Source organism: Aspergillus alliaceus (genome assembly GCF_009176365.1).
Source record: "Aspergillus alliaceus strain CBS 536.65 unplaced genomic scaffold BDW43scaffold_8, whole genome shotgun sequence".
Taxonomy (NCBI): domain Eukaryota; kingdom Fungi; phylum Ascomycota; class Eurotiomycetes; order Eurotiales; family Aspergillaceae; genus Aspergillus; species Aspergillus alliaceus.
This window is the reverse complement of record NW_022474691.1, coordinates 240134-264199: the sequence shown is the minus strand read 5'-3', so window position 1 is coordinate 264199 and position 24066 is coordinate 240134. Positions and strand designations below refer to the sequence as shown.

The 24066-nt window shown below is 46.5% G+C and overlaps 8 protein-coding genes across 8 annotated transcripts; 5 read left to right on the top strand and 3 right to left on the bottom strand.

The window, feature by feature from the left end:
* Window positions 1-6507: 6507 nt before the first annotated feature.
* On the bottom strand, window positions 6508-7596 carry BDW43DRAFT_308179 (S53 family peptidase; the record flags this gene model as incomplete). The annotated part of the gene is made up of 3 exons (XM_032046428.1): window positions 6508-6903; window positions 7046-7401; window positions 7473-7596. The coding sequence occupies 3 exons, from the start codon at window positions 7594-7596 to the stop codon at window positions 6508-6510; spliced, it is 876 nt and encodes a 291-aa protein (XP_031903336.1).
* Window positions 7597-8839: 1243 nt separating this feature from the next.
* BDW43DRAFT_308178 (oxidase ustYa family protein) lies at window positions 8840-9273 on the top strand (the record flags this gene model as incomplete). Its single annotated transcript, XM_032046427.1, has 2 exons — window positions 8840-9011; window positions 9062-9273. The coding sequence occupies 2 exons, from the start codon at window positions 8840-8842 to the stop codon at window positions 9271-9273; spliced, it is 384 nt and encodes a 127-aa protein (XP_031903335.1).
* A 1692-nt stretch (window positions 9274-10965) lies between these two features.
* Window positions 10966-11608, top strand: BDW43DRAFT_267090 (uncharacterized protein). Its single transcript, XM_032040949.1, has 2 exons — window positions 10966-11052; window positions 11123-11608. Exons 1-2 carry the CDS (start codon window positions 11047-11049, stop codon window positions 11300-11302), a joined length of 186 nt encoding a protein of 61 aa, XP_031903334.1. The 5' UTR covers window positions 10966-11046; the 3' UTR covers window positions 11303-11608.
* Window positions 11609-12039: 431 nt separating this feature from the next.
* On the bottom strand, window positions 12040-13669 carry BDW43DRAFT_298110 (succinate--CoA ligase subunit beta; the record flags this gene model as incomplete). The annotated part of the gene is made up of 7 exons (XM_032044511.1): window positions 12040-12129; window positions 12185-12306; window positions 12358-13112; window positions 13170-13266; window positions 13341-13413; window positions 13465-13539; window positions 13628-13669. 7 exons carry the CDS (start codon window positions 13667-13669, stop codon window positions 12040-12042), a joined length of 1254 nt encoding a protein of 417 aa, XP_031903333.1.
* Window positions 13670-14805: 1136 nt separating this feature from the next.
* BDW43DRAFT_308176 (uncharacterized protein) lies at window positions 14806-16946 on the top strand (the record flags this gene model as incomplete). The annotated part of the gene is made up of 7 exons (XM_032046426.1): window positions 14806-14933; window positions 14991-15055; window positions 15115-15668; window positions 15722-15939; window positions 15991-16065; window positions 16120-16293; window positions 16358-16946. The coding sequence occupies 7 exons, from the start codon at window positions 14806-14808 to the stop codon at window positions 16944-16946; spliced, it is 1803 nt and encodes a 600-aa protein (XP_031903332.1).
* Window positions 16947-17217: 271 nt separating this feature from the next.
* BDW43DRAFT_240023 (sulfotransferase family protein) lies at window positions 17218-18568 on the bottom strand. Its single transcript, XM_032039659.1, has 2 exons — window positions 17575-18568; window positions 17218-17505 (listed from the first exon to the last, which is right to left on the bottom strand). The coding sequence occupies exons 1-2, from the start codon at window positions 18250-18252 to the stop codon at window positions 17305-17307; spliced, it is 879 nt and encodes a 292-aa protein (XP_031903331.1). The 5' UTR covers window positions 18253-18568; the 3' UTR covers window positions 17218-17304.
* A 1065-nt stretch (window positions 18569-19633) lies between these two features.
* On the top strand, window positions 19634-20104 carry BDW43DRAFT_308174 (uncharacterized protein; the record flags this gene model as incomplete). Its single annotated transcript, XM_032046425.1, has 1 exon — window positions 19634-20104. One exon carries the CDS (start codon window positions 19634-19636, stop codon window positions 20102-20104), a length of 471 nt encoding a protein of 156 aa, XP_031903330.1.
* A 295-nt stretch (window positions 20105-20399) lies between these two features.
* BDW43DRAFT_308173 (uncharacterized protein) lies at window positions 20400-21069 on the top strand (the record flags this gene model as incomplete). Its single annotated transcript, XM_032046424.1, has 3 exons — window positions 20400-20546; window positions 20606-20728; window positions 20785-21069. The coding sequence occupies 3 exons, from the start codon at window positions 20400-20402 to the stop codon at window positions 21067-21069; spliced, it is 555 nt and encodes a 184-aa protein (XP_031903329.1).
* Window positions 21070-24066: the final 2997 nt, after the last annotated feature.

The window sequence follows — 24066 nt, the reverse complement described above, 5'->3', positions numbered from 1 at the left end:
TAGTCAGCACATTAGTCATAGCTTTCCTATATGACGCCTCGCTCCCCGGGGCCCTCCCTATACAAATGGATGTCGTTGTTCCCCCAACACTGTAGTGTCATCACGTGATAAGAAAGGACAACCACTGTTTGTGTATGAAGATGATCGGGATCATGAAATTCGCAGGTTGAGAGAGCAGATAAATCAACTGAGCATGAATCAGTTATGGCAACAAACCAAACAGGTCCAGAGACAGCCTGTAAGTTGGAATGGTTTTCTCCCGATGAGCAATATGTCCAACGCCGGATTCGACGATCGTGCTTCTACAGTTTCCAGTAAACCTCCCATTCGCCCTCTCCGGCGAAGCAGACGCTGAGGGAGAGCCTACATGCAAGAACCCTGGAATAACTGGACCGATGGTCATTGGAACCATAATATGAACCCGTACTACCAAAGTTCCGGTGTTAGAGATTGAAGATATAAGACTTCGCCTGTAGTTGATAACACTTATTTGCTTAGGCGTTATGGACTCGGTTCTTTTGTGCAATTCGGCAAAACCTAACGAATAAAAGATCCAAAAAAAGAAAAAAGAAACAGAAAACAAGTACAAAAAAAGGAAGCCAGGGGATGTGTTGGGTTTTTACTTGTTTAATATTAAATTTTATGATAATGATACATAAATAATTGGCTGCTCGCTTTTTTTTTTTTTATCAGAAAAATTTGTAACCATCAAGAAGAATGTCTAGTTTGCATGTATTATACCCTGTTCGCTGTGTAGGATACAAATACGACGATATATACAATGAGGTTGAATTTGGCTCGGAATCGATCTCCTACTAGGAAGAACAAATGTTTAGAACCCATATAACACCATGCCTGACACCTATTATATGCCAAAGACAAAGTCCCAAATTTATATACATTATAATAGGAAGGTAAACGTCCTAAACGGTGATCACCGCTCAAAATAAAACTGGTACACGGCTCCAAGAGTGATCAGTAAGAAGAGATTGCGGTATATTGACTTTCAGTCTCACAGCTGAGATGTTTTATCTATGAGGAAAAATAAAAATCTTTTGGAATGCTGGCCTGCCTTTAGAGTAGGTATAATCACTATCCATATTCAGGATATGGCTGAAATTAGACAAAGAAAATAAATCTTGAACAGTAAAAAACTGAACTTTGGTATTTGGAGATGATATTTTTCTGTAAATGACAGTTATTAATGATTCCTGCTTGCCAACTAGAACATTTTTCAAGAATAAGCGTTATCTCATAGTTTTCTTCTATGTGTTACGGATTTTAATACAGCGCATAATGACCGGTAGTCACCATTTCATATGCAATTCACCTCTCCCAGTTATGCAAATTTCCCTATCCACTCGCTACCCAGTGGCTCATCCGTCGTGGCTTGTTGGGTTGATAACAACACTGCTAAGTGATCTTTCGCTATTACTTTCCTCTTCGGGATATGTAGAAACTGGGAAGTCCACTGTGGTTGTTTCCTCAGTTGATTCTGAGGTTCCAAGGTGCGCATCTATCTGATTGACGACCAAATCGACATCAGTAGTATGTAATATCGTTCTCTGGTTCAACAAATGCATTGCTGTTAGGTTAAGATGTCGGTAAGTCTCGACAATATTCGGAAAGTCATCAGATATTTTCGTAGTCAGAGCGATGAGCTGGCTTTCGTTGGTTTGGTTGCTGTTTCTGTAAGGTGAAATGTCAATTCATGGATGCAGGGTCAAGCCATTAAGTTATAAATGTTCTTACATTTGTCGCTCGAGCTTCTTAGATGAGATTAGAAGAATGCCGAAAGAGAGCCGAGACGCTACCAAAAGCCACCTTCTAGCCAGCCTGTTTTCTTTTCGGAAGCGTTGCTTCCTCGCGGATCATGACTGTTCTCCGACTGTGTCCCAGTCCTTATATATTTCAGCCAGTGTAAGGCTAATGGCAAGGACATCAACCCGTTGATGTGGTTTCTGAGAGAATTGTTGGCCTCGCTTTTTCTCTAGCTTTAAGAGATGCATACGCCGGATAACATGAAGGTACTGAATAATTTGAAAAAGACGTGAATAAACTTCCTGACCCATATATAAAAGAGCCAGGGGGAATAGAGCGCGGCCTTTATCCGAGGGGCTACCACTAGAAGCATATGCCTCGGGCGTAGTAGAGAGAGATCCTCTTTTTTCCCAGTAAGGCAGGAAGATTTGAATAAATCGAGACACTCGGCTATCAATAAGGTCTCTTGCATGTTGAAAACCTACAATGGGCGTTGTATCCGTTGAATTCATAAAGTAGACATTAGGGCACTGGAAACGGAATATTTCCAGTAAAGAAGGTTCCGGCAAGGCTTGTTGACCCGAGCTCATTGTTTAGTAGTTGTGAAGCTGGCTTTATGTGTTAGATAGGTGAAAATGCTATCCACGTAGATATATGGGAAATCGTGCATGACTTAGTACTATATTATGCGCCCGGAGTCGGCTCCAACTACTAGAGCACTGCCAGGCGGTTGAGAGCCAATTCGGGTCCGCAGGAAGTAACCAAAGTAACCAGTATGCTGATAGAGAGGTGGGACCCTTAGATGGTACTGGACCCACATTGCAGAACTAAACTTAGGGGCCAAAAGTCTGACTACACCCGCCATTTCGGCAAAAAATGCAACGCTCAAAAACTCGATTTTATCAACCATTTCAAATGATATCAATCTACGAATTGATTCTATAGATTCCCCATATCAATACTTTGTATACCAACCACGTGCTAGGTATACAGCTCGAAGTCTGCGTGGCATAGAGCGAATAAGCTGATCTATGACCTCCTGGGGTATAATAGCCTATCAAGCAGCTCGAATACTCTCTCTAAATCGCCTCCAGTCGATTTTTGATCTGCTGCCTAGAAAGAGCTCCGGATATAGCTGTAAAAGCTTCTTCTTAAGGAGGTTCTAGATATGCTCTATAGAGTTTAAATCGGGCGAGTGTGCGGGCCATTCCAATATCCAAATCCCATGCTTTTCAAACCACTCCTGAGCCTTGTAGGAAACATGAATTTTTGCATTATCTTGTTGAAATATAGTGCCAGGCTTGTAGATTGGTAGCAGACCATTTTCTAAGCAGGCGAGATAGGATTTAGTAGAATATCCGCCTTGAGGTGACAATTCGTCCTGCTCCATAATAATCAATTCAGATCGGCCACCAATCCAGATAGCATCCTATACCATCTGCGAAATATCTTTTCCATGGTGCGTTAGGTTTACTAGATCCTTTCTATAGGCTTCATTAGAAAAGCGGAACACGTATTGGATAGAATTATTTAATTTTTATTAGACCGAATATTTGTCGGAAAACAACATTTTATTTTAATGGGTATAATTTAACCATATACGCGCGAATTGAAGATGATCTTTAGCAATATCAGGCTGAAGCAGTATACGCTTCTTTGACTTCCACTTTTTCAAATAAAAAGTCTTAAGCACACGCTTAATAGTGGTACAAGAGATATCAAAACCACTGCTAGCAATCAGGGCATTATAGCCTATCTTAGGCCTCCGGCGAGCAAGCAGATATATATAACGCTTTTCTGAGGTATTAAGCTTTTGTGGTCTTCTCTTTCTAGGCTTACTTTTTAAGGTGTGGTGGTGCTGAAAGCGTTTTTTGGTTGAGTAAATAGTAGAGCGACAGACGTTAAATTGCTTCGCAAGTTGTGTAGGCGACAAATTGTTTTCTAGACCAGATATAATTGCTGCGCGCGTTTCGGTAGAAAGCTCTTGATTTAGCCTTCGATTTCCACTAATTTCAGTTCCAAAAGACCTCATAATGGTGGCGTGGGAGGTGGTTGAAGAAGGTGAGTTCTTTTGACGCGTCGGCGGGAACACGCTAGTGTAGTCAGACTTTTGGACCCCGATGGTAGTTCGGTCCCGAATGCCAAATCTATGGTGCTTGGTTCGTTCCTCTCCTGTTTTGTTATTTTTTGTTCTTATACCTACTGGTAGCAACAATTCAAGAAAGAAGTCTGTAACAATTTCTTATTAGACCCTTAGTCCCATCTGAGGGTCTCCAGTTTTGTATTCCGTTGGGAAAAGCTCTGATGACACCGTACAGACTGTCTGAGTCCAGGGCAGCAACAAGATAGGCTCCGCCAAAGGCTATGGGTTTCAAATAGCATTCGAGCGGGTGTGGCCATGGTTTGAGCACTGCGAGCAGCCGTACATGGAAGCATGCTGTTGTCCAAAAGCGCGTTTATGCAATTGCAAGAGAACAATGCACGCCGCAAACATAATGCCCAGCGAAACCACTGTCGTCTACGCAACCACAAAATCCTTGTAAATATAACCGTGATTTATGTCCAGGGATGCCTGATTGCCCTACAGAAAGTTAAGATGACAAGTAAGTCTGGAGACAAAGGAAGTCCTCGGCGATAAGGAGCCCCTCTTTAGTAACCCTACCAATATCCTTTGAAGGCTCTCGGAGAAATCGGAGAAGAATCGGAATACCACTGAAAATATATGTATGTAGAAATCATGCGCACATTGATTTAAACGTGAACCAATACCTACCAATTTCTTCGTTCCTTTTACACTTTTTCCCTTCTATCCAACCTTGCAGCCATGAGGGATGATATTGAAACCGCTACTTCCGTCGAGGGCACAAAGCCCAATGAAACCCTAGATTCAGAAGAAACAAATTCTAGCCAATAAGTCTTATTGGTATGAATATGGCATCACATATATCTGCATCTTAACTGATCAACTTCCAGGTAACGTGGAACGGGCCTGATGACCTAGAGGATCCCCTGAATTGGTCGGCTTTCTGGAAATGGAGTATCACGATGCTCACATCCTTCGGACGCCTGGTGACGCTAATGAGCGGTAGCATGCTGGCACCAGCCCTCGAAGTGATTAGTGAAGATATTCATACGAGCACTGAAACAAGTAACATGGTTCTTTCTATCTTTGTACTGGCCTTTGCGTTTGGACCTATGCTGGCGCCGTTGACCGAAGTGTATGGTCGTCGGATTGCCTAGATTATCTGCTCCGCCTAGTATGTACTTTGGAATACCGTCTGCGGCTTCGCCAATAGCCAAGCATTGATGTTTGTGGGCCGAATAATGTCAGGAATTGGGGCCATTGGGGAATTCGCCGTAAGTAACTAGTTCTTCCCTCTGTGTCTTGTTCATGGGTCCTGACGATCGCTTTGCTTTGGCACTTTGCCGAGTGCTACGAACAGGTTCTTTTGCATTGGAAGGCAAAGAAACTCAGAAAGGAAACAGGTCGCCTATATCGCACGCAATGGGACATCCACTCCCGCCCAGTTGGGGAAAAGTTGAAGCGAAGTACCATCCGAGCTTTCTATTTACTCGCAACATCCAATTCTCCAACTCATATCGATTTTCCTAGCGTACAACTTTGGTATAATATACTTGGTAATTACTGAGTTTGCTACGATACGGATTATTCGATATGGCCAGTCTGTGTCGGTCAGTGGACTGCATTATATTGCGCTTGTCGTGGGGTCGACCATTGGTGCTCAGGTTGGAGCGCGCGTCACGGACAAACTATGGGCATATCTTAAACGCTGAGCGGGTGGGCAAACGGACTCTGAATATCGAGTTCTACTGCTCTTACCTGGTCTTTTATTCTTTGCGGCGGGCCTGTTTATCTACGGATGGTGTGCGGAAGCCGAGACACTGGATTGCAGTAGATATCGGGGCTGCGTCCTTCAACCTGGGCATGATTATGACTACCTAGTCATTTCAGCAATACGTGATGGAGGCGTTTCAAGGACATGTCGCGTCTGCTGGTGCAGCCAGTCGATTCCTGAGGAACATCTTTTGCTTTCTGTTTCCCACTCTTCGCCCCGGCCTTGTACAGGCACCTTGGGCTAGGATGGGGGAATAGCATGCTGGCATTCATCTTCTTGGTTATCTGCGTCGCTGCTCCATTCATTCTCTAGATCTTTGGTGCCCGCCTTAGAGCAAAAGGGAAACGTATGCTGTAAGACTGAATTGGAGCGCGGTTGTGAATCGGAGAAGTGACATTCTGTTGATTATAAGTTTCAAAAATTCCCTCCTCTCTTCTTTTGTCGGTCCAGTTTTCTCAGTATTCTACTACCATCTTCCCTTCTGCGGTTGCATTCATGTGGCATCAATCGAACTGGAGAGCAATATACTAACTGTCCTATTACTACTATATTCAAGCTTACTGCTGCCGGAACTTCATGCTCTAGTATATAATAAACGTACTTGGTGACATTATAGGTTGATGATGCGCACAAGGTAAGCACGGTATCGATGTTCAATTTCCACAAAGGTCCACCGCGAAGGTGAATCTACATATTCAATCTAGAAAGTTTTACTAATTCTAGCTACTACTATTCTAACACTATAAACCCTCTAGGGCACCCCACACATCTAATGAGCGCGAGACAATGTCCCTAAATGCGTAGAACCAACTTGGAAGACGCAAATACGCCCATCATAATCCTGACCGTATCGCCGCGTACCAGGGGTGGCTGTCTCTGAATCGTCTGTCTATGGCCAGAGCCTTGAGCTCAGGAAACCACGGCGTGCCCAACCACTTGCTGCATCCCAGCCTGCTGTCGCTGGAAAAGCGGTGGTATTGCATCCCGTATTTGACCCAACTGAGACATCGCGAAAGGCCTTATACCCCCCAGCATACAACCAGGGGTTCAAGAAGACCGCTTTTAGTTTGTCGTTGGCAATCAAGGCATCGTTGGCTAAGGCCACTATTGTTGCAAATGTCTGTGTGGAGGCTGAAGTGCCATCTACTAACCTTGTCTCTCCGTTCCAAACAGTCACAAACCGATATCCTTGCACGGCAACGTCGGGGTACGCACGACGACGCGGCTCAAACATGCCCGAATGTAAGTTTCCAATGTGGGAGAGGTAACTATGGGCAGCTTGTTTCTGGTTTTTGGGCGAGCGACATAGTTGCTGAACCCCCCTCCGGAGACAAACCCATTTGCTTCATTTATTGCGACAGTTTCTGGTTCGATTCCTTGGTCGCTCCCACAGATGTCACCCACGGACAGGGTTCTGGAAAGCTTACATGAAATTGAGGATTCTCAAGGCCGTCGTTAGAAACACGATCTCCCGGATGACCTATTCCATGGTCCCCAGCACCTACAATGACGGAGACACCACGTGCACCAAGTTGGGAAAAAGCCCTACAAATCCGCTGGGCATAGGAAGCGGGCACTGTTTGTTCGATGTCGCCATATGACGTCGACACTACACTCGGTAGCTCTGCATCCGGCTTATCAAGGATCCAGTTCAGCCACGTAAGGAAAGGCTCGTTTGTATTAGCTGGAGTGTAGGAGTCTGGTAGAAACGGCGGGTCTGGGCCTGCAACGCTATACGTGGTGAGAGGAATGGGGTATGCAATACCCAACATTGTTTCAGCGTCTAAGATTCCCTCACGGCCATATCACCGTGAGCAACTTGTTCCGATGTCGCCGGAGATTATTGGTTGATACCGCCCGCGACACTAATGTCCTGGAAAGTTTTTGCTGCCGCGACGGCATCTGGACGATACGTTCCCAGAAACCGGACTATGTCAGATCGATTGTTGAATTCTCCAAGGTAGTCCACAAGAGCCATGCGACTTTATCCGGAGCCTGCACTTCATAGTACAGGGTCCCGTATAATGCGCGCAGACACAGTGGTGCTACGGCGCTGGTGTTACATGGCTGTTTGCTCGTCAGATGAGGTGGGACATGTTGTGGGTCAACTAGATTTCCAACCCTTCCTCAACTTGAACGGTATGTATGATCATTGAGTGACGTGCTGTTCACATTATCCCGTTCGTATCTTCGAGGTTTCCCTCGTGGTCTAGATGGGATATGGAAGAACGATGTGGTCGGCTGGATCGTCTCAATGACATCGTGCAACTGGGCTGGAAGATCCCATCCCGCCCGGTAGTAGGATTCACAGAAGAGGGCATAGAAATTGAGCATTCTGGCTTAGATTCCAACAACTGAAAACGTTTGATGGGCCCGACGATTGTAGCTAGGATAGCTGACACTGCGTTAGACTAATGACACTGCAGACCAGTCAGTTGCATGGCAGTCAGATATAATCTACGTGACAGCGAGCGTAAGCTAACAGGAAGCTTAATTGACCATGTAGTAGTCTTTACAGTAACTGAATTTTGCTGAGGGATTCCTGTCAACGATGGATTACATCCTATCATAGCTTGCTATCACCAGCAGTCTCCCATTGACAAGCGGACTCAGACACATAACGCTTTATGTACTAACTTCTCCTCACTTCTTATCCAATGCTTTGTCGCATTCCCACTTCTGAGAGTAATACTATATCTCGCATTCAGGAAACAATCACGACGGGAATTGTTACCTATACCAATTTATCATGCCCTATCTAGCTCGAGTGCAGCCATTATTATGGGTCCATGGTTCAACCCGTTACTTCAGGACAAAGAATGCATCCCACGAGGCCTCACGGGAGCACGTGGCCTTCGAGAAGGACTCGCAAGTAATACTCAACAACTGACGCGTTGGTGGCAAAGGCCCCGTTTGCTGATTATCAGGCACGTTTTTCTTTTCGCATTCTATATCGCTACACTGGTTGCCGTGGTGAAACGCAATCAGCTCCTTCGTAATAAGACCACTCTTCCATTGTGTAAGTTTCGCTTTAGATAGGAGGAATGCGAATGTTCACGCCCAGGCAGCCCCCTGCCATTCCAAAAATTCATAAATCGGGGGCATGATCTGTTAAACGGTGGGCTTATTTTATTGCTAGCTCTTCTCAGGAGAGTATTTAGCGTTGACTTTGTTGGTTCCCAGCGGAAAATATCATCATCGAACCAGAATACATCAAAGAAATGGGACGAGAGAACATTGGAGTCGCGGTCCCAGAAGGCACAGGCTACCTGGACACACTGAACGTGTACCACGAGCTCCACTGCCTGAAGAGAATCTATCGGTTCATGTACCCCGATTACTATTTCCCAGGGTTTACGGAGGAAGAGCATGAGATGAACTGGATGCATAATGGTGACTTTCCCCTTACACAAAAGCATGGCGTTGTGGAGCTGACGTGACAGAACATTGCATTGACTTTCTTCGTCAATCGGCCATGTGCCACGGTGATACCGGCCTTATTACCTTTGAATGGAGAGAGGAATCTCGTCTTCCCGTTGCCAATGCAACCTCTCATCAATGCGTGAGTTGGAACAAGCTGGATCGATGGACCAAAGCGAGGACGGAGGATATAATGAAGCCTGGTTGGCTTGTTCAACTTATTTTGGGTACATAATTTTACGTGTCCCATTAAATTGAATAGTTACTGATTTGTTGTCGGTGTCGCATATCCGAGTGGCGAGGGTGATAGGTTGGGTGCTTTGCGGACCTCTCATAGACATTGATAACTTGGATCTGATGGTTTCTCACACTGCTTGCATGAAGCCGGGAGATTATAGAAGCTGTTTCTGTGATAACTTTAGATATGGGGCAGAGAACAATTGAAAAGCCCCTCCTGTATCATGGTGGAAAGAGTGATCAGCAGGAGCAAGGTTGAGATCAATAGAATGACCCTCGGAGTCCGGATTTAGTCAGTTCACTGGCCTATCGTGTTTGCGGGGCTACAGAGAGGTACTCCGACAACCACCAGTTGTTTATGCGTTGTACTCTTGAAGTATTTCATATTTTGTACCAACTACACTTGGATTAAACAAAGCCGTCCAAAAAGCATATCCTAAAAGTTACTCCGTACTTCAAAACTTAAGCTTATAGTCCCGCTCAGATAATACATTTCCATATGTACCCTTGTAAGGGGGGTCATTCAGGCCTCGACCAAGCCAAGTACTATTAAGCTATGTCCATACAGCTTCCAAAGCGCTCGCAGTACTGAGGCGTTTAGTACTATATCTCCGAGGGAAAAGATATTAAGGAAGTTGCCCCGGCATGTGTAATGTTTTATCATAGAAGAGATTAGGACTGGTCTTAAGATTCAATCCTCTAGGAATTAGTACCGTCAAAAATATAAGTTGTAGTTTGACTGCGGTCAAGTCGAACAACCAAAAAGAACGGCAAAAGAGACCCATGGCATATGGCTTCTACCTACCATTCTGCAGTAAACAGTGAGGCTAGCTAGCTTCGATTGCGCCACCCGGGATTCCACTTGTACTATAACGGGCTGCTCCTGAACTCTTAGACCTACCTCCCTTGATTCTCGACCGTGTTACCCAGGAATCTTCATTGCTCATTCTTTCCTTTCTACGCCCATTTCGATGGTTGAATACGCAACATCTGTAATCAACTTGCGTGTGTGTGATAAAGGGTCATGTAGCGCGGCTGGGTGATGATGATGTATTCAGCTAGGTCCCTTAGGAGAGCCTCTTCATGGGGTGTCGGCAGTGCGACAGGATTTTACTACACCGGGGATAAAACCAGTCAACTAGGTGAGGCTACGTAGTAAGATAGAAATCAAGCATGTGCATTCGTAGATAGTAGAATGAAAGACTGATATCTTCTGTTACATGCGGACAGTTGGATAGACCATCAACCCGATCCGGAAAGACAGGCTAAACAATGAGATAAGGCTATCCATGCATTGGCAGGCAATAGCATAGGACATCTCCATACTTTTCTTCCCTGCAATGGTATCTTAGTTTCCTAGAGAAAACACCTTTGAGGGTCATTGTCATCCAACCCCTTATTCTGAGGCGCGAGATCTGGCACGTGAACCATAAAGCCCTGGTAGCAACCCAATAATTATCCCATATGGTGTCCAGAGACAGCGTGCACAGCCACCACGTCGAAAGGTAGCGTTCCTACTAGCGGGGCATGTCAGATGAATAGCGTATTCATTGGCTATAGAACACCAGGGCGACCAGACAGGCGCGATAACGAGGCTGACGATGCGGAGAAGCCAAGACAAGGCTGTCGACGAATTTTAGTTAAAAATCCTCGAACAACCACCATCTTTATATCATCAGAGAATTCCTATCTTAAAGATCATCATTTGACGGCTAAACAGCTATCCTTAATCTGAAAGTCCCTCTCAAAGAACGTTAATCATACCACAATCATGGCAGTTAGTGTCCTGTTCTCAACATAGTGTTAGCGCTTACCTGTGAGAGGGAAGCATCTAACAGAGCCTTCAGGAGACACTTTGCACTGTGAATGGATGCAATGGAGTCTGGATAGTGACTTCCTTCAATGCCGGAGTGGCTATCGGCGGGTACGCGATGTGGTATCTTTTGAATAGGCAAACTGGGGAGACGAGAACTGCCGCCGAGTACGAATGCACGATTGTGGGATCCGACAATGAGACTATATACTAGACTAGCTCATGTTGATGTTGTGTACTTGAATGAAGAGGGGCTGTGATGACAGTTGGATGAGGAATTCGTGGTACTTGGATATGCAGCACGGGATATTCTGTACATGGCTGGAGGGGGGCAGCGGAGTGGTCCAAAGGGGGGAGTATAGAATAATCCTGGATAGCATATTATGTACTTCGCACATATTTGGTTTCCTGTAGTTTGATTGAAATTGCTTTAAGGTCACATGAGACCTTTTATGTAAAGATCGTTTGGAATTAAACTATACACACCGTCTGAACGGAGGCTTTGGTTCATACTGAGACGATTTGAGTAATATCAATAGCATACCATTAGCTTATTTCATCATGATGTTTATTGGTGTCGATGCTACAATGGGGCTTGCTACAATAGCCCTGTTGTATATGCATTTTGTACCCCACAAAAGTAGTTGAAACTCTAGCTCTGAAAGCTATTTCCGCCCATGAACGTCCCCGACATATGGACAGGAATACGTACAGACGCTAAGGTTGGGCATAAGACTGACAGCTACTGAGCAAGGCACGAGGAAAGGGTAGAGTGTGGAAGACAGTAACGTCGCGGTCTTAAAGGCGAGTTAGCCATAAGATCGTTACAGTATGGTATTATATTAGTCCCCACTAAGAAAAAGGAACCACTGTTATAGATGAGTTAAGAATGCCAGTAGAGTGTGACAGGTAAAACATCCACTACTGCCAAGAAGACTATTCAATGGAATCTCAAACACATCGAGGTGTAAGTTCGATAATTCTTTCAGCTGCCAACTCAAAATCTGACTCCGTAGAGAGGTCTAATTCGGATGCTTCAATCTAGGATGCGATTGAGATTAATGTGCATTCTCAATAGGGGCATCTGATATCTTACCAACTTCATGGCTTCGACACTATTGGTACCCTGTAGGCGGACAACAACGGGGACCCTAAATCCTCCCATAGCTGAAGCGGCTTCGATAATAGAGGTAGCTATCATGTCGCACCGTACGATTCCTGACATTTACTGAGCCAAGTCCTATGATAAATCTCAGAGAGCATACGTACCACCGAAGATGTTGACCCAAATACCCTGCACCCGAGAGTCCCTGTTGAGAATCTCGAAAGCTTTCTGTAATGTTTCGGTCGTGGCCTTTCCTCCAATATCGAGGAAGTTAGCACTCCTGCCGCCATGCAGGTTGATAAGATCGTTAGTAGCCATAGCCAAACCCGCTCCGTTAACGATGTTTCCGATGTTCCCATCGAGACGAATATAAACTAGGCCATGTTTGGAAGCCTCATGCTCATCTTCCTGGTTAGATGCATGCTCCTCAAGACTGAAGATGTCCCGCTGGCGGAACCGCGCGGCATCGTCAAAATCAAATTTCGCATCGAGGCAGACAAAGTCTCCTTCCCGTGTCAACGCAAGTGGGTTTAACTCCAGGAGGATGGCATCTTTCTCCCGGAACAATGCGACCATTTGCCGGATAATGTGTTCTATCACTGGTAATTCAGAAGTAGAAAACAGCAGTCTCGCTTGTATCTGGGCGATCAACTCGGGAGTGACGCCCGAGGAGAGCGAAAACCAGAATTTATGTAGTTTATCGACGTTCGATTCAATATTGACTCCGCCCTCGTCGGAAATGAGAAGTACGGGGCTATATCGCTCGCGATCAATCGTGACGGAGAAATAGTACTCGTGCGCCACGTCAACAGCTTTGTAGATATAGAGCTTCTTGACAAGTAATCCGCCTAGTGGTGTTTGCTTGGTTGTGAGGTAGTGGTTAAGCATGTTGGAGGCATCTTCAAAAGCTTCCTCTGGTCTTGGTATCGACATTAGGCCTGTCCCATTGGGCAAGAATCCATGATCGTCAGCTTACGTCTTGGCCATCCGAACTCCGCCCTTGCCGTCACTGTCGACTTTACCCTTCCCCCGACCTCCAGCAAGAATCTGGGACTTCAACATGGATGGGGCATCTTTTATTTGTCCATGACTAGTGATTAGATCACCTCGTCTCCGGGGTTCAATAGTCTGAATAGGTATCTCTTACTTATCTCAGATACCACGGACTTGGCATCATCTGGGCTTGCGACAACGAACCCGTGAGGAACTGGAATCCCATACTAGCACTGTCAGTCTCGGGTAGAGAGACAGTCGTTCACAGCGGGGCACACCTGCTTGAGGAGTTTATGAGAGTGGTGTTCAAGGAGGGTCAATCGTCGGGCCTGCTGCTTGGCAACACTACGAGTCTATGAACAGAATTCAGTATGCAAAAAAATACCTTCTGGAATCTTAAAAGAGTTTGGAGGAAACAGTTTAAGGCCACAGGCCACTTACACCTCCAATATGCTGACTTATTCTGGAGAGTGAACGATACATGGCTAGGGGACATTCCACTCTTGTCCTGGAATTTTTACTCCAGTTTCTAATTATTAAAAACGGTGTAATCAAGAAAGGGGGGAATGGGATAAATGAAGGAGATATCCAGGACGTCAGTGACTCCCCAAGAGAGGTTATTCGAGGCTCGGGAGTTAAAAGATTGGCTCAGCAGCAAGTCAGCCATGGATATCGCGAGTCCATGACCGAAGGATGACGCTCTTCCCACATATCCGACCAAAATGAAATACAAAAGAGCCTGTTTGAAGTGGAACGGAATTGAATTAGATTTAGGTCAACATAAAAGAAGAGTATAGAGAGAAAGAGTGGGAGAAACATGCAGCACCAATCCCCAACCTTACTTGATCTGTAAGGGGTCGGCTGCAGCTAGATTTCAAGATTCTGTCTAGGATTTAGAAATTGAGATTAAACGAACTACCGAATGACACTATATTACACATATGAGACTTATTGCTATTATAATCATTATTGATTATGGAATTTCCCATGATTTTCCTGATTAATAATAATACGGCACGCCTGAAACTCTCAAGTATTTTCATTTTGTTTTCTTATATTCTTCTCGGTAACTGTACTCTTTCTTTTATGAACAGCTACCAGCTCCTACAGGCTTAAGTCTTTTATCTAGCAACCCTGCTTGAATAGAGACATCCCGATTTAGATTGTTGATATTTGGATAGGATGTTTTGAACCGAGAATCCCGCGGGGCCGTAGCCGACCCAGACATCATGGCCACGTTGGGGGTCAACGCTATGATTGGCAGTGATCTTCGTCTCCAATCCTCTTGGAGTGCTTAAGACAGACAATAACAAATACCCGCTTGGCGATATGTGTCCACGCTCAGACAGGTTATTCTTCCTGCAGATCCATCTTAGCCGCAGCTGTACGACCACCCAATGCGTATTTCTCGGTAGTCTATTGGGTCATACAGGTGGACTGGGGCGTTGACCGATAGGTCATTTTCGTCACCTACAAGGCTGGGAAAATCTGACCTGCCCAAAACACTCTCCCCGTAATCCCGTAGACCTCATGGTTGCTGACGATGCGAGAACACGTATGATTGTGGACAATATTCTTCCCAGAGGCCCTGTAGATGATACTGTGCTTCGTCAACACCCATGTCGACGAGGAATTTATTTGTATTCCTCTGGCTGGCTGGGTTGAGCTTCCAGCAGCAAGAGCAAGAGGACCTGTTGAAGAACTTTTGCCGAATCTTCGGACATCAGACAGCGGTGATCGATCGAAAGTGCGACATCTGTTAGCTTTACTCAGGTTCGACTACTGATCTCGCTGACTATACCAGGCTCTACATCGATGGTGGCTTCGTCAACTACAATCCTCTTTCTCAATACCCCCGCAACTACACGCGTATGTCCATCATTCATGTTATGATGGCTTAGTGATGACTGACCTGCCCTTCCGTGAAGATACCGGTCTGCTCAATGCGGACTTTGATGTCGACAATGAGGGCATGCCTGCGGTATACAACAATCTGACAAAGCCTACCGATGCACCAGATGTGAATGGAGGAATACTGTGGTCCGACGCGGTCAACAAGATGCTCTACCTTTACGGCGGCGAGTTCTCCCAGGGCACTCCGCAAAACTTCTCGATGTGGACTTATGACGCCCTCTACAACAAGTGGAAAACCGCCAACCCCGATATCACGCAGGCGAATATCCAGAGGGCTAGTTACGGCAGTGGAGTCACGCTGCAAGATCGCGGGGTCGGCTACTACTATGGCGGATGGCTATCGAATGCTTCGGTTCCGGCTTGGGGATCGCGGCCTCCCATGGCTTTGTCAAGTTTACTTGAATACGACATGGTACACAATACGTGGATGAATTCGACTGGTCCGGACTCAGTCGGTCGCGCTGAAGGGGCCATGGTGTATATCCCAGCGAGTGAAGGGATGTTGGTGTACTTTGGGGGCGTGAAGGCACCTCAAAATAATGGCACTACCGTCGGTCAGCCTATGGATGTGCGTCTCTGGTAACCACTCTACTTATACCATTTTTAACTAACCTCAATCAGGAGATTCTGTTATATGACATCTCTGATAGTAAGTGGTACACTCAAAAGGCAACCGGCCAGGTTCCAGAGCAAAGGAGGAGATTCTGTGCCGGTGCAACCTGGGCTCAGGATTATTCCTCGTATAACATTTATCTCTACGGCGGCCTCGGTGTTCCAGCTGGTGTTGGCTTTGATGACATCTACATTCTGTCTTTACCTTCCTTTAGATGGATCAAATGGTACGGTTCTGGCCCCATGCAGCTCAGGCGTGGTTAGTTGACGTTGACCAGGTATCCCGATGCTGCTGGTGCCGGCTATCCCAAACATTCAGCGTCCTGTACAGTCGTCGATGGGGCCCAGATGATGTATGTGACATCCCAATGGAAGCTGCTCTATCTTGTATATCTAATCAGAAGCAGCGTGATGGGCGGCACATACACGAACTCCACGACCTGTGATGTGCCTAAGATCTACGGGTTGCATAACATGTACTTAGGGAAACAAAACCCTGAGCATGCCATGTGGGCAAGGTTTAGACCAAACCTCACGAGCTACCAAGTTCCGTCCGAGATTATCTCCGTTGTTGGTGGATCGTATGTCTCGGCACATTTCGGTTCCTAACACCTGCCGTACATTTGAAGCTGACCATTTGTAAAGTGGAACAGGAGGTGCCACTACCAAAGCGCCATCGAACGGCTTTGATGACCGTGACTTGCAGGTCTTCTTCCAGCGCGTATACACCCCAACCACCCGCACACCCACCCGCGCGATCCCAACATCAACCTCCTCCCCATCTGATCGGTCTCCGTCTAAGTCTACACCTGTAGGGGCGATTGTGGGTGGTGTCTTAGGCGGCGTCTTTGGATTATTAATAGTGGCCGCCCTTCTCTACTATTTTCTGCGGTTTAGGAGGAAGAAAGAAAGTGAACTGACCGAACAGCAACAACAACCACAACCACAGGAAGAGGTGAAAGACCCGCCACCCCCAGACATTAACGAGCTTCCCGGACAGCAGGAGTATAGGAGAAGCGAACTATACGGCTCGCAGCTCGTTGAGTTACCTTGTCCGGAGGGAGAAGCCGTAGCAGCAGCGATGGCTTCCCGCTCACCCACCTCTCCCTCTAACTCTACACCATACTCGCCGCCAGCTTCACCTCCGCCTCCACCACCAGCTTACCACAACCGTTTGTCGGAAGATAACATTGCCCCTGCTACTCCAGTACGCGGGTCGGCTACATCATCTTAACACTAACAGTAGAAGAACGCACACTGGTACTCACCACCATAGCCATATATGGGACAAGCAATACTTGCATCCAGAACCGCAGAGTTTCCGAAGTTTCGTTCTCTCGTGTCCTGGTGGAAGTCTGAACGTGTACAGATGCCACGACAGTTATGCTCTAAGACTTGAGCGCTCTATTCCGAATGTTTCGCTTTGATGAGTTGTGTTCTCGAGGCACTAATTTCCGAAATGTACTATAATTCTTCCAATTTACTTAGTTTGCAGAGCTGACCAAGATTTATATACATAACTATTCCTCCTTTCACTTTGTTTACTAATACTTCTCCAGGGTTATCCTAATTCCGGGGTTTAACAACACCCTCTATGCCCATGCAACTCGTCGTTGTTTAACTCCAAGCACTATCGCCGTCGTCAAGACACCCACCGAAGCCACCGTAATGAGTAAATTGCGCACAGCCCCCATTATACGAGGCCGTATTAATTTTGCTTCTACATTGCCTTTGAAGGCGCTCAGATCATTAACTCTCGGAAAAGGCTCATCTGGCACTGGCTTATCCAGGAACTGCAAAACAACCCGTTAGCAACATAAGCCCCAGAAGGGAAACCAGGGGGGAATAGACGTCAATCATACCTCGCACACAGGCTCCCACCCATCCTCCGCACTCCACTCCAATAAACGTTCCTTCGGTACAAGTCCCCGAATCATATTCGAGTGCTCCCGATACACCCATTTCCCATTGCACTCAATACCAGCCCGCGCATTCCCACTGCGTGCACTCCGGAATAGTCCCGGATACCCATGCGTCATGAAGACCTCCCACGACCAAAACATGCCCGCATTAAAGAATCGCATTATCCGCACAATCCACCGATCCTCGACTTCCTGGACGATCGTCTTCAGGATGCTGCGATGCCATGCGTCCAGGTCCCGACGCGTGTTCAAAATCACCTTGGCGTCTGGATACGCCTCGATAAGTTGCGCTGCGAAGAACGAGGCCGCGGAATCAATAACTACGTCACAGTGGCCCAGAAGAGCGTCGAACTCGGCGCTCGTGATATGCACGTCACCGTCTGGGGCGCCGTTCCATTTGCGCTTGGCTAGGTACGCCCATTGCTGGGTGTACGCTGCGTTTTCCTCCAACCCGAGATCCCAGCCATGGTAGGTTTTGTAGCCTAGCTTTTCAAGCGCGACGCTTAGGGACTCTGTAGCGGATCGTGGCAGGCCAACGCAGATTACCGCAAGGGGTTTGGTGCGGATTCGCGGGGGCTGTTCCGGATAGCCGTACACGAGTCTTTTGACGGACTCCATGATGTTCAATGCTGGGGAAGAGATATTTAAAGAAGGAAAATATTGTCTTCTTCTCTCCAGGGCGCATATATAGTGCCTAATTAGCGTATGATACTAGTATGGACCTTAAGCTGCATCGAGTTCGGTTGTAGCCAAGCGGCTGATAGGCTCGTCAACTATTCTCCAGCTTCGTGATCGTGAGGGCCAGTACTCGAGCCAGCCAATCACGCGAAATCCTATTCATTTCTCCGTCTCGATCTCCATAAAGTGGCATCCATCTTCCAATCAGATGGAGTGCCACGGCCCCCAATCTCACTGCGTCCTAGGTAGTGCGAACAGTCCTCAGATTCGTGTACTCGGCACCCATCCGAAAGCTTTCGTTTGAAAGATCCCATCTAGGTTCAATAGTATAGAAATTCCAGAAAGTTAGACCTATGGGATAACGAAATCTCACGAAGACATGAGGCACTGGGCCTTTGAAGATTATAGGGTATGAATTTGCGGTGCTTCACGCCTTATGGGCCCATGCCAAGTGGTGTCAGACACGTCGTTCTCCCGGGCCCACATCATGCTCTTCAAGCGATGAATGGAAAGGGTTAAAGAGGCATAAATCACTGATGTCTAGCAGTTATAAAATTTAATCTGCCCCAGAGTGTGCGGAACTGAAAATAGTATATTCTAATTTCAGTTTATACATAGTAAACGCTATACTTAGTTTGGAATCAGATATCTGTGCTTGACCGTGGTATATCAGGGGGATCAGTTCACGCCGGCAACTATTTATCTAGAATTCTGGATATGAATACAAATTAATACCAACATTATATCTTCCATCAGATAGCTGCCTCCTATGTTACGTTGCGTTGAAACCAACCTTGGTCTGGAAAGACCTCCAAAGATCATCAATCTTTAACAATTCTTCGAAATGCTTCTGAAAAGGTATGATATCATCTAGTCTAGTTCCATACGTACTCTCTACAGTCTGTCCATTCAAGTATACCCTCCTGGTTCGATCTCTTGGGCAGAGGATTTGTGTTGGTTTGTGCGACCATAGAATGTTTGGCATCGGGATGCCGAAACCCTCCATCTACCGAACATCAATATTTTTCCTAAAATATGTGGCTCCCACTTTCCAGCTTTGTTTTCTCTTTCGCATCCTTCGCCCTCGTCGCAGCTATCCAAAGTTTCGTACATTCTTTTAATCGAGCAATATCCACCATTACCCAACGGTCCAAAAATACTTCCTGATGGCGTCCGTTACCGTTGATAATTTACCACCACCGAATCGCCAAACGCTGGTAATATTGCCGGTATAGCCAGACACGCACCATCTCTTAGCTTCAGCAAATATTTTCTTCGTGATTATATCCAAAGATCAATCATCGACTCCATTCAGCAAAAAATGGCTGGTGAAACAGCCTTTGCTTACCATGAGCCAGCCATTACCACGATCCTTAACCAAACGGGATTCCTCTTGGTTCTGAACCGGGTCAATGTCTGTCTAGACAAACTCGTCTACTGCGGACTCATCGGCCAGTCGTTCATCGGGATCCTCTGGGGCACACCAGGCACAACAGGCGCAAAATGGCTCGTTCGTGATATGGCAACCGTGAGCCAACAGCTTGGGTACCTGGGTCTGATCATGCTCGTCTACGAAGGCGGTCTGTCTACATCTCTGCCTTCATTGAAAGCGAACCTTTTGCTTTCACTCGCCGTAGCCATAACGGGCATCGGCGCACCAATGGTCCTGTCGTTCATCCTCACTAAACTGGTCTCGGCGACTCCCACCCCAGGCCTTTTCCGCCGGCGCGGCCCTCAGCGCAACGAGTTTGGGAACTACTTTCACCATTCTCTCGACCACGGTTCTCATTAAGACACGGCTGGGTACGATTACCACCGGCGTAGCTATGTTGGATGATGTCGTGGGTCTGGTGTTGGTCCAGATCGTTACCAATCTGGGCGGAAGCAGTGTTTCGTTCGGTGCCGTAACAGTTATACGGCCCGTGTTCGTTCGTTTCTGTCGGGTTCGGTGTGGGTGCACTGCTTCTATGCAAATTGTGTATTAGGCCAGTCGTGCACATCATTCTCTTTCATAGGGCACGGTTCCCGGATTTCACGGGTACAGTTCAGTTCTACTTCTTGGCTTATATACATGTCTGCTGGTCGGAATGGTGTCTGGCGCTACCTACGCAGGGACGTCTAGTCTATTCGCCGCATATCTTGTAGGTGTGATGACGTCCTGGATCGACGACTTTTCAAAGGAGTACTCGAGCGCAGAAGGTCCCGACAATGCAGTCACCGAATCAAGCACTGAAGTACCGCTGAAGAACAGGATTACACCCGCCAAGAGCAGAATCACAATCAGCACAACCAGTCCACTGCCCAGCAAACTGTAACTGCACCCAGTGCCCAACATAAAGAGCCTCCCACCGGCAGACTGGTCTATGAAAAGTACTACCACGAACCGGTCACCAGGATCCTCACCCCTCTATTCTTCGTAAGTGACCTACCCACCCCAACCCACAAGCATGCATTCCTAGTAACCCACCCAAGGCCTCAGTCGGATTCGCCATCCCCATCACCGAAATGTTCACCGGAAAAATAGTCTGGCGCGGCATCGTCTACGCTATTCTCATGACTTTCGGCCAATTAATCACCGGCCCTCTGGCTCTTCCGCTTCTCATCCAGACTACGTATATCAAGCATCCTCCGGGCCCTAAAGGAACTCTTTTCTCGCATGTTCCTATTCTGCACGGATCCATACCCAACACTCCGAAAGCAAGAGAAAAGGAATCAACACCTCCTGGACCACTCCTCTCAAACTCCCAATCCACCTAATCCAAACTCCAAAGAACAACTCCCCACAACCACCCCCCAACCTCCTCCCTACCCCCACAGCCCAAATCCCTCTATCCCGCTTCGATATTGGGATTAGCGATGGTCTCGCGAGGCGAAGTTGGCTACCTGATAGCCTCTCTAGCCGAGTCAAAGGGGATCTTCAGGACGAGTTCTGGTGGTCATTCATCCGAGACGTATTTGGTGGTTGTTTGGGCTATCTCGCTATGTACGCTTCTTGGGCCCATTTGCGTCGGGACATTGGTTAAGAGAGTGAAGGCCTTGCAGCGGAAGAGGGTGGGGAGGGGTGGGGACGATCCTTTGGGTGTTTGGGGATTTGATGTACTGGAGATAGTCGGATTGGGGGTTGTGGTGGAGGTGATAATGCTGTGTGTTGACTCGTTATTAGTGTGAATGTGGTGACATGCTAGGTCTTGTAGTGTCTTCGATAATAAGTGAATAAGAGACTAAACGAGCAATTCTTTTATAAAAGTCTCAGCAGAAGCTACTTAAATGGTTTGAGGAAGGCAAAGGAGCATACTCAGATATCTTACTAAACGGTGATACGATCCTACACGTGAGTGAGCTTTTCTTAATTGGCTTGGCTGGTTTTGAATGTTTTTTGCTTAAATAGGCCACGTGTGGGTTTTCTTTGCTGACAATTAAATTTAGATTATAACTAGCTGGCAAAAGTACAGCCATCAGTGGGATGTCGATTCATGGCAGATTTGGCGTGCTTTTATCAATTCCATGCTGCGGACGGGTCTATTACGAGATCGTGTCAACAATGATGACGAGACCCCTGCGGACATAGTGATCCGAAATTGTGATAGCTACCGCCAGCAGCAGGTTACTGTTGATATTTGTTCTGATTTGTTAAATTCTGGAGGCTACATGACTCACCAGGCTCTTGACTGGAGACATCATCCGAATGTGTTTAACGTAGGGTACCATTGGAATAGATGCGATGGCCGTCAGAATGATCATCTGTGGGAAGATTACAGCATCTGACTTATATTGAAACTTGCCGATGAAAAGGACCTTCAAGGTATGTTCCTTCAGCAGAAAAAAAAAGCTAATCACACATAGATATTGATCTTCCCGAAGAGCTGCTTCCACTTATTTATAAGTCAAGGAGTTACCTAGTGTTACTCCTACGAAAGGGCATTAATCTACAGTTCTTGGTTGACTCTTATCCACAATGGCCTTCCGGTCTGGCTTTACTTTTTTAATCTGGTTATAGACCAACCGAGGTCAGTCTTATACAAGCATGTGAAGCGAACTGTGAAGAAAGCCTCCAGCTCTTGCTTAACACTAGCGGATGCTGTCTTGGACACTTGATGTTGGAAACGGCCGGTAAGCATCGTAATCCTATGATTATGAAGTTAGTGGTACAGGCACTCGCTGGCCGCAGAAAACGGCTGCAGGTTTTGGCAGAGAGTTCCTTGCCTGAGGAAGTGACCTATCAATTAGGTATTGATCCGATTCTCTCTTGAACATCACGCCTATGGAGTTTACCAGTTTCTAAAAGAAAGGTTTATCATCGCTGATGAAAGTATGAATGGTCTGTCTATAATTACATAGGGGTCAATCTGAAGTTAGCGGATCTACTAGGGGATGCTGGCTTCCGAGATTTGGATGAGGAGGATAAATACAATAAGTCCAGTCTTATGGAGCTATGGTATAGCTCTCCTCCTTGCAGCCTTAACACCTTTTTGGAGAAGGTGGACTGGTTTATCACCAAAGGTGCTGACCTTGGCCGTCAAAAGTCGGGTTCTTCTACCACTGCTTTACATTTCCTGGGAAACGATGTGGGTAAATTTCTGCATTCATTGGAAAGCGCTGTGAATGGGTCCTCGGAAATGCATCAGCTGAACACAAAGTCTAAAGAATTAATGCGCAAAATTCCCGTCAATAATACCTACGACAATTGCTGCTGTTCTTGTTCTCTTGTTGGATGCTCTGGGCTTACGAGATTTTGCATGGGCTTTTCCGAACATGGCCTGATGAAGATGTGGAAGAGCTTCTACAGAGGCTTGCAATAGTACTGAACAGTCTCGCACCGTCACTAAAGCCAGAGGCCCAAGAACGCCTTGGTCCTTGTGTCCTCCGCTTCCTCGCCTTTCAAAAGCTAGAGATTACCCACACATGCAGTCATCGAACGTTCGAAGACAAAGAGGTAGACGCAGAGGAAATAAATGAGATCCACGACGAGGAGAGAGAGCTGATTATAGATCTTAAGCAACTCTTGGTTAAGTTCCTTTAAGAAAGACCCTATCTACCCTTCCCAGACTTCTTGATGGCCTGGTGGACGCGTATTGATGAGGTCCTTTCATCGTGCGGGGCAGCAGCCTGTGAGGAAGAGATTAGCAAGGTTCTTGAGACAGGTGTAGTTTTATATGAATATTGAAGATAAATACATATTCTACCTGGTGCTTAGCACTTTTGATTATACTCCAAGGAGGAACAGAGTAATGCCTTATGTTTCCTTTTGTCACGGCCCTTTTCTGCGGCACGCTCCAATGTAACATTGGGTAAAATGGGTGAAGATAGCAAGCTTCATTAAACAGTCACCCAGGTTATTATTCGCTGCAGTTAACAAGATAAGCGCTGCTGGGCTACAAGCAGCCCTTGCCACCATTATTGTATTCACAAGGCAGTCCCCACAACACAGAAGAACACAATGAACTGGCCAGTGTGTGTTTGAGTACAGCCAGCTAAGCGGACGGCACCCTGTGGTCATATGTGCTTGGTATTGCTCCAGAGGCCTTTTTATAGTGAATGGCTCAGGTACCTGGGGAGTCGATCCCTACACTGTGAAAAACGAAGCATAGCGTATTAATTCCATTAAGCGGAGTATAGTAGCAAGTGTAGTAACAATTACTGGATCGAAGTATGATGGACTAATTGACTAATTTATAGGCAACACTACCCGCAATAAGACTAGCGTATCAAACCAAGCCAACGTGCTCCACCCATATAAACAATTAGAACGCCAAC